This window comes from Pleurodeles waltl, chromosome 5, assembly GCF_031143425.1.
Source record: "Pleurodeles waltl isolate 20211129_DDA chromosome 5, aPleWal1.hap1.20221129, whole genome shotgun sequence".
Lineage (NCBI taxonomy): Eukaryota > Metazoa > Chordata > Amphibia > Caudata > Salamandridae > Pleurodeles > Pleurodeles waltl.
In genome coordinates, this window is record NC_090444.1 from 58,708,485 (window position 1) to 58,723,188 (window position 14,704).

A 14,704-nucleotide genomic window follows, 5' to 3' on the forward strand; every position below is an offset into this window, starting at 1 on the left:
TTAAGGGAATTAATCCAATAGACAGACAGAAAAGTAGTTGAAGTAAAAACATGTAGGTAGCAGCTGCTAATGCATTTACTCCTGCCAATCCTTCTTGACATTGTTGATTATTTACGGGTGTACCATTGAAGTTTAACCTACGTAGACTATAGTTAGCACCAGCAGAAGCCATCTTTCCCTGGCTGATTATTTAAACTATCCTTTCTTAATACACCCTAATCCCAAGTAATTTGGGATCACTGACACAATACTGTGGTAAACAATACTGTTGACAAAAGTATTGTGTCAAATGTATCATTTACCATCATATTATTCTCCTATACTTATAATAGTAGATACAAAATATTGCTGACACTAATATCATCTAAAAGTAGACACACATATTGTTATTTTCACATAAATAAAGTTTAAAGTAGTATGTTAAATATTTTAAAATACAAATGTAACATTAAGAAAAGTAAATATGTTCCACTAATATTTAATATTATATATAAATATATACTCAAATAAACACACAAAAACATCTATATATGTGTGCGTGTTTGTTTTTATATACACATATATATTTTGTAATATAGTCAATACAAATATTTACTTTACTTTATATTATTTGTATATATTTTAAATGTAGTACTATGAACATATACAATATAATTAATAAAATATGTATTTTATATCATATCACGTTTTTATGACTATATATATATATTACACCATCCAAAGGTCCACCTTGTGGCACGCAGATTTCACGGGTGCAAACGTGAGGAAAGGACCATTCCTCCACAATCTCCAACACCAACAATTGCCAAACAATTGATTTGTTTTGATCAAGACCGAGAGGTTGAATTGCGTTGGTGGTTTCTTTTTACACTTTTCTTGAACAGAGGCAAGAAAACTCTTCTGGAGTGCAAACAAATCAATTGTTTGGCAATTGTTGGAGATATATATATATATATATTTATATATATATATATATATATATATATATATATATATATATATACATATATAGTAATGAATATAAAATATGGATAAAATTAATATATGATGTAAAATATTTATTTTATCAATTATGTAATAAGTATAAATATTATACATAAAAAAGGATAGATGCACAATAAAACCATAAAAATATAAACAATTAAATAAGAAAAATATTAATGTAGACAGCAAAAAAAATATTAAAAATGAAAAAAACATTAAAACAAATTTACAAATAAAAATAATTCATGTAAAATATAAAAAAATAATCAATTAATGCCAAAGATCTATTTAACCAATATTAAAAAATATTGGAGTCTAAGAATATTAAACATACCATTTCCACTCTAGTTTATGCAACATTAGGGAAAGTGTTTGACTTTGTAGGGGTTAGATTTGCTATTTCTCCTCCAGCCAGTGCAAGGGTAGGGAAAGCAATGAACTTCTGAGGAGTTAAATGTACTAGTTTTACTCCAGTCTAAGCACCAGTAGGGAAAGCACTGGATTTCAGAAGGGTGACATTTATTATTCCCTCTCCAGTATACATAACAGTAGGGAACGTGTTGGACTTTTAACGGGGTAAATTTACTATTCCAACTCCAAGCAAAGCATAAGAAGTGAAAGTGTTGTATTTTGGAGGTGTAAAATGTACTGTTCCCACTCCAATGTGTGCAACTGGAGGGAAAGCGATGGATTTCGGAGGAGTGACATTTGCTATTACCTCCCAGGGTTAACATTATGAGCTTTATCCTCAATACAGAACTCTCCAAAGTTAAAATGAGCCTACTAACTTCACATCTCTCCAAGAGGGCTGACTTCCTCTTCCCCTATTAGCTGTATAAAACGATACCATAACTTCCATATTTACAATAAATTAAATAATGAATTCACATCTAATGATTAATTGTGAATTTATTATTATTTAATTAGCTTCCCCCAGCCTCTACAAACCTAACACCACACAACTAAATTAAAATGAAATTGAATAAGTATTCCACAAGTTAAATTTGTAAAGTTCAAATAAATAATTTAGCAGTCATAATTAACAGTTAATTATATATAACTTAACTTCCCACTCTATACCCCTACAAATTTAGCATCCTGTAAAATAAATCAGTATTTCAAATTTACAAATTAAAAATCACTTAAATAAATAATTTAAAATGAATATTAAATTATGAATGACTTATTACTTAATTACCTTCCCACCATACATCCCTACAAACCTGGCAGCCTGCAACTAAAATATGGGTGAAATAAATAAGCATTCTATAAATTACGTAACTAATAATCAATCAAATAATTAATTAACAATTAATATGTAACTATTAATTAATAATTACTTACTTCACTTATCACCCTATAGCCCTACATACCTAATAGCCCACAAATAACTTATAACAAAAATAAATAAGCATTACATAAATTAAATAATAATTATCAATCATACAATTAAATACATTGTAAATAATTCTTAAATATTTCATACTCAATTAACTTACTGCCCTATCCCCCTTCAAACCCAACTCCCCATTATGACGCTATAAATGACTGTTAAAAATGAATCAAAATTTCAAAATAGCTTCAAATTACAAGCTATATTTTAAAAACAATAAATAACCTTAAAATATACAACAGAAACACATATTTTTAATATATAAACTAAAACATTCACACAATTAAAAAACAATACTTTAGCCACTATATTAGTGAAAACTATATCAAAAACATTAATATTATTTACAACAACACTACCTGCCTCAAAAAACAAAATTCTTGCTAACAATGGGCCTGATTATGAGTTTGGCCGACTGCCAGTTCCGTGGTGAGGAGTCATTCTGTGCCACTAAAAGGCTGGCGGAGAACAAGGCTGTATTCAGCAAGGCGGTGCTGAGTTCAGTGCTGCCCTGGCTGATTAGAACCAGGACCGCAACCAACCCGTTGGGATCAGTGATCCTCCCAGGGACAACGGTAGGTTGCCGGGTCTGCTCGCCAACCTCGTAATGTGGTGGTCGGACCGCTACAGCCGCTATAGTCCGACAGCCCCGTAATAATGATACATTTTTCTGCATCACAATATTTGTGTGTCACGATATACAATTTTAGATATTTCTGTCTCCCGATATTTTAAAATCAATATTTTGGCCAAACACCCTCACTTGATGCTACAGCACCAGGCCATGCAGCAATTTACAAAAAACCCCAGTGAAAGAAATAATACATTTCTCAACCAGCGGCAATTAAAAAAGTCACTTCCTTCGTTAGTATATGGAAATTCTAGAATTGTGCACCACTATTACAGATGATATTTTTTTTTATTAAACTTAAACTTTACAGAAAAACTACTTTCTAAAATGTCAAAAATAACATGGCGGCTATTCATTGATTAAGATTAGAGCCCCTACGAAACAAGCTAGAAGTCATGAAACAAGTTGATACAATCATATGTGAATAGATGAACGTGATGAACAAAAACATAAATTGGGAAACAAATCAATTGAATAATGTGGTGAATTCTCAAGGTATTTAACGCGAGACCCAGGTAATTTAGGAAATGTAGAGTGGATCCCAAAATGAATTTTCAGGCCAATTACATCCTAGATATCTTTTGTATGACCAACAGAAAAAAGAAATGTACAGGAGTTGAGATGGAGAGAGAGAGAGAGAGAGAGAGAGAGAGAGACAAGAGGAATGTGTTTGGAGATAGGTAAGGTGGGGGTGAGGTGAAAAAAAGGTGTACCAATGCTCTGAAGTAATCCGATAACCTTAAATCGATCCTATTTTCTGCTACTGATTTCCCAGGTCATTTGTCATTGGGGCAGAGTATGGACTTGGGGAATTAAGCTGATGGTAATATTTTCCCATTGCACTTCTGTCTCTGTGCTCTTCACATATTCAGGTTCTTCATTACGTGAAACGCGTCAACTTTACAACTACAACTGGTGACAATATATTGTTTGATGAGAATGGTGACCTCCCGGCTGCGTATAGCATTATAAATGTGCAGGTGCAGAATGACACCTTCGGCTTTGTGATCGTGGGCAGCTTGGATCATAGCGCTCCAGAGAGTCAAAAGGTTGTCATCAATGCTGGCGCCATTGTGTGGAACACAAGAGACTCCCAGGTGTGACCCACAAATTAAATGTATTTTTAATAGTTAATGTATTGTTGTGTCTTTTGCCGCATCTGCATCTTAATGTTCTTGCTGATGAGGTACTTACAGCCCTGGTACAAGGGTTTTCAGGTGATATGATGGTAATAGACAGATCTATGCAATAAAATGAAGCACCTCAATAGTATAGAGGCGGATACTCAGAGGGGACTCAGTAAGAGACTCAGTTTGTGTGGGCTGATGACCTGGTACATGGCTTCTGGTCACCTTAATGTATATGTAAGTGTAATGTAACTTTAAATGTAAAGTATTTTGTAAACATGAGTAATAAGAGTAAAAACTCAGTGTCGTATAAGCCAGAGACTAGAAGCAGAGCACAATATCATCCTCGTGAGAAGACATACTCCAATGGTTGGGTATATGGCTTGTCAGAAATCATAGTGTAGGCCACCTTAATATCACAGCTCGACCACCTACTATCTTTCCTCCCCTACACCAAAATCGCATCCTCAAAAATTTACGTCAACCTTCCCCACACCCTTGGAACACTGGCTGTGCCCACACACAACCACCACCTTCCACCAGCAACATCCCAGCATCCTTATTCCCATCTCGCCCCTCACCATTCCAAAACACCTTCAAAAGAGTAGTTAATAGATTCATTTCAGAATGGTCCCTGAAAGATTCACACATTTTTGTCTCGGGTCATCCCTGTAGGACCCCTCCACCAGGCCTTAGTCGGCAGGGTACCACTACTCTGCCCCTTCATATCTTTTTTTAAACTTATTTCCAGGACAGGGGACTCAGGCCTAAAATGGCTAAAATGTAGAAGTGGTGGCAGCCAATCAGGTCTTATTTCTAGAGCTGTCAACTCATCGGATCCTGTGTGGCATGAAATATCTATCTATATAATTCTGTATTTTTCTATATTTCTTTTAACTTTATCGCTCGAAAACTACTAAACAGAATTACACCAAATCACAAAAAGCACACAATTTGGTGTCATTCCATTCAGCCATTTTATTATAGCTATGTCTAATACAAAGTGCAAGGTAAACATAGCAGGATATGATGTTGCTATGTAGGTGGATTCCTGTTCCCTATATACACTAATTGGAATACTTACATGCGTTTTTCAGGAATTAATTTGGAAAACACCACTGGAAATCCATTGGTATATTTTAGCTGCACATCGCCTATTTTTTGTGTTTTAATAATCCCACTAAGTTCACAGGAATCAACTGTTGGAAAACTATAGGTAGTGGAAATGGATAAGCTATTGTTGGGGTGAAAAGAGCAAGAGAAGTTTGGTATTACTTTACATTCTAATCACCCAGATCAGGTTGTGGTTATGAGTATAGACGAAATTGACATCTGGAGAGTTGAATTCCCTGAAGTATTCCAGAATATGTTAGGAAAATTAAAAGGGTTTTGACAATGAATTATTCTTGAAGCAAAGAGTTAGACCTACGCTCCATAATGTGGGATCGATTATTTTGTCCATGAGAGAAGCACTGATATCTGAACTGGAGAAACTTTGTGTTGAGGGTGTCATCGAGCCTATCGAAGCCTAGAAATGGCTTAGACCAGTTGTTTTAATTTGAAGGAAAAAAAGGAAATGTCCGCACTTGTGCCGATTCACATGATTTAAACAGCTGTACTTGGTTAGACGAGCACCCATTATAGGATATGAACCAGATGCTAAGTATTCTAGGAGAGTGCAGATGTTTTTCAATGTTAGACCTGTCCAAAGCATCCCATAAGATTGTGTTAGAGCCTGATAGCAGACACTTGGCATTATTTGCAAACACTGCAAGGAGCATTTAGATACCTACATTTGCCCTTTGGCTTGGCATCAGCCTCTGCCATTTTTCAGAGGGTGATGCTGAATTTGTTATCTGGTGTAAAAGTTGTTACTGTATCCCAAGATGACATACTGATTTATGGTAAGAATAAGATGGAACTTTAACTATTTTAAGATCAGTTCTGTAAAAATTGATAAATGCTAGACTGACATTTTGTGTGGAAAAATGCAATATTATGATGCGTATGTGAATCGTTTCACTGACATTACTAAACCAATGAGATAACACCTGAGAAAGGGTGAGAAATATGAGTGGAATGAAGAATGCAAGAGGTGTTTCACCTGTGTTAAAGAATGCATGGCTAAAGCTCCTATTGTAAGTCTGTATAATCTGAGTTACAACACAGCTTTGTGAAGGATGCAAGTGGATATCGTCTGGGTGTGGTTTTGATGCAAATAGATGAGGGAAGAGAACAACTTATAGTGTTTGAATCGAGAACATTGAGAGTTGCTGAAAGTAGTTATTTAGTGAGGGATGATTCCACTTAACAAGTCATAAGTTAAAATGTGGGGTCCCACAGGGCTCCTCACTGAGTCCCACACTTTGCAAAATATACATATGTTCATTGTCTGAAATCATCTGCTCCTTTGGCTTTACGATGGTGTTGTATGCTGATGATATACAGCTATTTGTCTCACCGTCAGTCGACACCACCTCCATGAGATTGAATAGTTGCCTACACAAGGCGATTGAATGGATGGCAGCCAGCAGGGGCGGCTGGTGTTCAAGGGGTAAGGGGCTGCGCCCCTAGCCTTTTCTGGCCTCTCTAGTGAATCATATATTTAATTACATGATGAAAGTAAAACATTTTCTGCACAACATTTTCCGAGTGAAAGTTGTGCACTTTGAAAAGCCCAACTGCGCCTGCGTCAGTATGTGGCTGAAAGCTGCACAGTAGGGCTGACAGGGATTGCCCACGCAAAGCCCTTACGTTTTCTCAGAACGCAGTGACGTCCCTGGCTTATCTCCTCCTCCACCAGAAATCCTGATAGTAAACAGCCTGGAGCGTTTTTTTTTCATCCCGGGTTTCTGAAAACTTCATGTCACTCCGATTTTATTCTCCACCCTTTCCTATTTACTCAAATGGTGGGGTGTGATCAGAAGGGTCTACGTACCAGAGGTCACATTTTATTAAAAGAATGTGGCATTGCGCAAAGAAAATCCCCTTTTCCTGCATTACAAGCAGTCTGTGGCAGAGAAATTGAATAAATACAATAAATAACTCCATCCAGGGCTCTCTGGGAGACAGGAGTGTGACCTGAATACCTCAAGTCATAAATATGCCAAAGACAACCCTGCACACAAGTAAGTTGGAGCTCTATCTTTTTTAGAGACAATAAGAAAAAAATCTGTTCTCTCAGCTCTTCTCTCCTTTCACTGCCTCTGTAGGTGATTTCGTCTCTCAAAGGCAGTAATGGTTCCAGTAATTTATCATGGCTAGTTATTGTTTTATTTCTTCTGCAGACTAATGACATGATATGTCATATTAAACATGTAATCTGCAGCTCAAATAAATGTGTACCTTTTATCACTGAAACTGCTGGATACTGGATGGTTGAGGCAATGTGTGTTTGTTTGAATGTGTTTGCAGGGCTTGACAGAGTGGCTGAGAAAATGTGGGTGTCTGTGTATAAGAGTGGTGTGAATGGCAGTGGATGACAATGTGGATGAGTAAATGGGTAGGTGACCAAAGGCAGTGGGTGAGTAGGTGAATGGAAATACATGGGTAGTGAGGCTCTCACAAGGTGCAATTCCGTCTTGTATTTGTGCCCCACCACTGTTTTCAGTCACCAGCCACCACAGGCAGCCAGGTGTCTTAAATTAAATGGGGAGAAAACGGAGGATATCGTAGTGGGAAATAATCCATCCCCCTGGCAACAGATCAGCAGGCCCTCTGTTCAGGGGAACGTCCAACCCCCAAGCTGGAAGTGAAAAGCCTGGGAGTCATCTTGGACAAGCATCTTTCTATGGTATTTCAAGTCAAAAGGACAGCCGGCAGCTGCCTTGACCTCGTGAGAGTCCTTAGAAAAAATCTGAAACAGCTCCTACTATAGCTTTGGAGGATAGTGAGCCGAGGACTGGGCGGTCCTAATTCAATCACTAATAAGTCCAAACCATTCAGAATACTGCTGCCCGCATATTAGCTCAGGCAACATTAAAAACCCTCCACTGGTTCCCTATAAGCTGCAGAGTACAATTCAAGCCATTATGTACACCAGCCAAAACTAAAATAGGCCCAAATGCTTTATATCAGCTGATCACACTCTTTCAATCCAACAGGGCCCTCAGGTTGAATAACCTAGAACTCTTGGCTGTTACTGGGATTCACAGACCTAGAAGTGGTGGCCATTCATTCACCTACCTTGCACCCAAACTCTGGAACTCCTTGCCTGTTAACCTGAGAAGGGAAAACAACTTCAATAGCTTTAGTAAACTTTTCCCTAATGCTAGTTCCTTTCCTCGCTTAGCCATCCCTACTAGCGCTGGGAAAACCAGTGTCAGGTAGCTGAGTGCTTTACAAACTTGGTGAATAGAATAGAACAGAACTCTGTGATTGAGAAATAGGTGTTGGCATGTTGGTGGGGGATGCAATATTTTAAAACCTATTTATGGGGAACAAGACATCAACTAAGAACCAAGCACAAGTCATTTAGATATTTTCCCAACTGAAGGTGGAGTGAAGTCATCTTCCGGTTTGGCTACCTGGTTGTTTAGAATCCAGGAATATTCTTTTGAGATGAAATATGTACCAGGGATGGGAAACATCAAAGCTGATAGTCTATCACATTTACAGTTACCTTTGGTGGATGATTGTGAAACTGATGAATGGATAGTAGTTAATTTAGAACTGTTATTGAGTTGTGCAATTGCTGCACACGAAAGGCAGGCAACTTTGGGAAGTGATGAAAGTCTGTTGAGGGTAAAACAAAATTTGGCAGGCAGCTGGCAAAAGGAATGAACTAGTGAAAAATGACGTGGAAAGCACAAATTGGTTTGTTCAAAGCTGGCAATGGTAGATGGGATTTTGTGCAGAGAAAAGAAACAGGCGGTACCAGAGTCCATTGAATAAAATGTTGCATGAAGGGCATGATGGCATGTCACACGTGAAACGTAAGGCACATGTGAATTTTTGGTTAGGGACATAAAAAAGATATGTGAGAAATTGCTTTTTTGCAGAGATATGTTCATGAGAGAAGGGTTTCCTTAGGAGATGGTTACAGATAATGGTCGCTAGTTTGGTTAAAAAAAGATGTCTGATTTTTTCAGATTTTACAACATACAACATCATAAGATCATGTTGTATCACCCAAAGAAAAATCAGTTTGGCCGAGACGTGGTAGAGTGCTTGCAGGTAAATACTAGAAGAGTTTGAACCAGAAACAAGAGTTGAGGACTATGTTATGGATTTATAGATCCACTCATTCATTTACATATAAATCACATTTTATGGTTCAATGTGAGACAGAGCCTGTAACAATTGCTTGGCCTTGGTGAGTGAGGAAGGTAATAAAGGAATGGATATGATGCTTAAACGATGAGTGAGAGAGTCAAAGACAAGCAGGTTATGTATGAGCAGATGTAGAATAGTACAGTGAATTAAAGATATGCCAATTTAATGTGGGAGATCGGGTGCCTGTGAAGTTGTGCATTCAGGGTGGGTCTAAATTTTCTGATAAAAAAAAATAAGTAAGGTATGTTATGCAGATTTGTACAGCACATTATCACCTGGGAGGGTACACTGGTGCTGGGGAAACAGTGTGTTATTAGAAGGTGGGGAGAGATGGAATGCAAGAAGACTTGTTCATGATCACAGTGTAAATGAAAGTAGTTATTGTGTCAGTTGTACTAGAGTTCAATTTGCCAATGTCCATGTTAATACAACTGGTGAAGAAATTAAAAAATATATCCTCAAAGAGAAATAAGGTGCCCTACTTAGCTGAAGGATTATGCTCATTACATTTCAGTAGAGTTATATCCAAATACAATTTCATAATGTTTTTATGTAAGGAAGATGTGTTGATTTCTCTTTAAATAGTAATGCCACTTTAACAGTAGAATATGGTGGAGTAATTCTGCATTGGAATGTTATTACTGGAGTGGAGACGGGGCGGCTGGAGTAAAGCACTGTTCTACTTCTGCATCTTCCAGAAGATCTTCCTAATAAATCTACTTTTACTTCTACAAGGAGTGTTTTTTCACTATGAGCAAACATTACATAAAGATGAAGCAGAATTTTGAATGAGTCAATGTATTTAAAAAATCAAATTCATACTACACAGATCTTAGATTACAATATATAGAAATCAGAAAATGTTAGTGGATGTTGAGAAGCAATGTCTGGAGAGGTCAATTATAATACAACATTTTCAGTCTCTGAAGCCCTGATTATGGTTTCCACAATATTTGGTTTAAGAAAATGAATCCTCAGTGCATTGACTCTTTGAGGGTTATCTAGATATTAAACCATTTTTCAAAGATTGATAGTCCGTTATACCAGCCCTATGTGACATTGCAGGCTATGTGGCGTCATTTCAGATCCACACAACTGCTAGTAAGGTATTTGCAGCATTCTGCAGCAGGCACATTAACCTAACAAACTATCTGGCTCCTGCAAACAAAATAAGCATCTCTGGAGCAGATCTAAGTTCTCACTGGGCTATATTTCACAACAGTGCCCCCTAGAAGAACTGTAGGCTGGACCATTGTCATTCAAATGTAAGTTGCACCTGTCTTGTGGTAACCCTGCCCCAGCCCAACAGACTTTTCAAAGCACTAGGCCATTCTGGAAACTGGAGATTACCTGATTAGACATTCCTTCTGAATAGTTGGCAGGTTTATGTAATGACAACCACGTATGTATCAGGAATGGGAAAGGTCATGAAAGTTGCTGGTTTAAGAACAACATGACTCGAAGTCTGCCACAAGTGTGCAATCTTTTCACCCTGCTCGAGGTCTTGCCTGACCTACAGTATGTGAAAGGCAAGAAGGGAGTTAAGCTAATGCCCATTGAATTCTTGGCCTCTCTGCTGTGACTGTGAACATCCAGCATCTACCTAATTCCCTTAGCAAATACGATTAAAGCATTCAACCTCACCTGTTACAATTATGCAAATGATACCAAAATCATTTTAAAAATGGATGGTCTGGAAGACTCATACTATTTAAATCTTGATGATTGCATTCAGGCCATAAACACATTTGATGATTAATAATAATCTAAAGCTCAATATCACAATGACAGAGATTATGGCCTGTGCAAAATGGCAAAAGTACCAAACTATCATCATATGGCCTAAGGAAACTGAGGCCCCTTCAACACTATCAAGAGAGGTCAGCAATACAAGGGTACCTATGGATTCAGACCTATACTTGGTACCACATTTTAACAACGTCACACAGAGTGCCTTCTACACAAAGAAAAGACTATGGTGGTCATTATGACCCTGGCGGTCTGCCCCGCCACACCAGCGGTGGCAGCCCGACCGCCGACAGCGTGGCGGTGCAGGACCGGTAAATTATGACAAGGGTTACTGCCGACAGGAATACTCAGTCCTGTCGCCACTACAGGACTCCCCAACACCCCCCCTCCATGCTGGTCCCCCACCACCCCTGACCCCATCAGAAGCCCCCCACCCCCAAGCAGCGACGCCCCCCTCATCCATCCCTGTACTGGACCCACTCTTCCCCCATTCACATATGCACACACCGCACATACATACACGCACACATCCATGCTCACTCATTCACACACACATGAACACATGGCCACAACACTTCCTACCCGCATACATGCAGTCACACAGGCACACACCCAACACCAATCCACTCCCCACCCCCCTCCATTCATACAAACACCCCCATTCATGCATACACCACTCAACACCCCCCTCTCCCCTGTTGGTTGATCACCTTACCCGGTGGTCATCCGGGAGGGAACGGGGTCCATGGAGCCTGCCCTGCCGCCATTGCCCCACCAAAAAACAGTGCCACGCCATCCACAATGTAGTAATACGGCGGGAGGTGTTGCGGTATGTGGCGGTGGCAATGGAGCAGTATGGCTGCTGGTGGCGTCCCTGCCAAATAGTGGCGGAGAGCAGACAGCAGCCATAATATAGCGGTCTGAAGACCGCCAACTCTGGCGGTCATGTGGTGGGCATTACTTCGGCGGTCTGAGAAAAAGACCACCAAAGTCATAATGAGGGCCTGTGTTGCATCTTCCCATACCTTGGATACCACCAGAAACTGCAAACCATCTTCACACTCAAAATATCCAAGCTTGACTATGTCAACAGACTATACCTTCAAACACTGTCATTCATAATTTACAAAATGCAACTCACCCAAAATGCTGATGCAGGACTTCTTCTCTGCCTTCATCAAAGGGAAAACATGACTTCAGCTTTGCAATCATTCCCTTGGTTAGCTATACCAAGAAGGGCAATGTTCAAGGCACTTTGAATTGTCCACAGAGCCTCTGAAAGATAAGGGCAAAAGTCAAGCAATACAAAAAAAAAGGACACTACCTTTAGGCTTGCACCACTTATCATCATATCACCTTGCCATAAGAAATCCGTAGGTGGCACTGTTTTCTCAGTCCAAGCTGCAAAGCTCTGGTAACCACTACCAGCCGGCATTTGAAGGGTTTGGCAGCACATGCGCCTCAAAAGACAGTTGATATCATGACTGTTTCCAAGACAACTACACCACTCCACATCCCAATCACAGAACCCGGAAAGACAGTCGCACCCTCAAACTCAATCTCAGTTAACACTCCACAGATTAGAAACAGCTCAACCAGCAATCTACCTTTGATAGGCAGGCAAGTTAAGAAGGGCTGACCTATAGTTCACTGGGCCAAAATATAGTTATGTAATTTCAAATATAACATTTTGTCCCCACACTAATACTAATACCACAATACTCAGTGGTTGGCAGCCCACTGTAACTTACACATCTTACAGTCACATAAGACTTGTCTGCTATGAGGGTTGTCCATCACCAGTATTTTGCAGCCTATAAAGCAGCCATCACCAAATGAACAGGCATGGAATAATTGAAGAGATTTGTCACACACTGCTGGTGAATCAGAGGACTTTAATCTAGTCCAAAACTGCAGGTCCCAAATATGTTTGGCTGCTTATTTACATTTCACAATGACATTTGGATATGGGACAATACTAACAATAACCATCTAAGCAGATCTTTCCACTTCTCCCTCACTCCACCCATGCCAACTCGGGCCCACAACTATACACACATTTTCTGATTGAACAATCCAGCAGAGCAACCTTGTAGGGCGATTATAATCATTAAACAATTACTATAAAGGGACCCACAAAAACTGCTGTTGTACTGAAAAACCATATACTGTGTGTCTGCCACTCCTTATCATTCACCACAGTGCTACACACTCCGTCCAATAAGACGATAATCACATCTCAGTGGTTATCACTCATGACATGAAACACTTCCAACATAGTATCACAAAACAAACACAACACCCTTCAAACCACACTCGATATAGCATAGCTTACTGCTCATGCAGGTGAGCGCGTCAGTGCCCCTCAAACGGATAGTAGCGCTATATAAATGCTTCAATACAATACAATAGAATAGAATAAAACACAATACAACAAATATTTATAACTTCTAAATCACTAAGATTTGTTTTGGTCCTATTGAAATATTTGTTTCCATTACACTTTAAAATAACAAAACAAAATGTGCTTCTAAAGTGCTTTCATAACTGCTGACATATTTTGCAATATTTGCACGGGTTGTTTACAGGTCTTTAAATTTAGTTGTGTATCAGAAAAAAATGCCATCTTACCGTCTTTCTTTTTGCATTTCCCGTACCCCAGTGAAATTGTCATGTTAAAAGAATAAGTAATTTGTCAGAAGACAAAGCCTGCCATTTGACTCCTGTCTTTGAATACACAAATGTGACAAACTAAAAACAAAATCTAAAGAACGTTTATTACACATTCACCTTCTGAACTTCAGCATGGTTATTTTGAGGGTGCTGCACCTTGAGTTCCAATGCCTATCATTTTTCAATTATATTGTATGTGCTCAAATGTGAATGCAGTTTGTTTAGATAAATCACGTTTTCCATAAATCCTGAGCCTGGGTCATTTGGGGGCACCGACAATTAATGTAGGCTGGCCAAGTCCTTTTTTTCCCCCTGTGGCTATTGCCCTGGTCTTTGCTGCTAAAAAAGAGAAGGATCTACCTCCCTTTCTCTTCAGTTTACCACTTGGCAGCTTAAAGAGCATGGCCATACTAGGTCATAGCTCCCTACTTTATAATGTTGAAATCCTTCTCTTACATATTTTGGTCCGGTGTCATTATATCATCTGTGTGCCTGGACAAGTTTTAAACTGAATGCTCTTCTGCACCATCAACCAGTGCAAATGTTTATGATGTTGAGAAGTAGAAAACGGGTGCGGGAGTCTCAAAGTCAGTTAATGCGCATACCACTGTTTTCTGGCATCCAACAGGAAATGAGATATGCTTCATCATCCTTTTCCTGATTCAGGAAACCCACATGGACGGTTTTTGACCTCTCCTGGACTGGGGTAGATCCATCATTTATTTTTTGTGGAACTGTGAACTCGTTTTTCTTGCACTTATAAGTCACCCCTATGGTAGGCCTTTTAGCCCAGAGGGCAGGGTGCAAAGTACCTGTGTGTGAGGGCAGTAGCAGAGGTGCCCCCACAAACTCCAGGCCCATTTTTCCAGACTT

At 39.0% G+C, this 14,704-nt stretch overlaps 1 protein-coding gene across 1 annotated transcript in view; it reads left to right on the plus strand.

The window, feature by feature from the left end:
* LOC138296983 (extracellular calcium-sensing receptor-like) overlaps positions 1-14,704 on the plus strand; it is a 121,466-nt gene that overhangs the window by 50,839 nt on the left and 55,923 nt on the right. Inside the window, exon 4 of the mRNA XM_069236500.1 lies at positions 3,881-4,105. Coding sequence (XP_069092601.1) covers positions 3,881-4,105 — 225 coding nt within the window. The remainder of the gene's footprint in view (positions 1-3,880; positions 4,106-14,704) is intronic.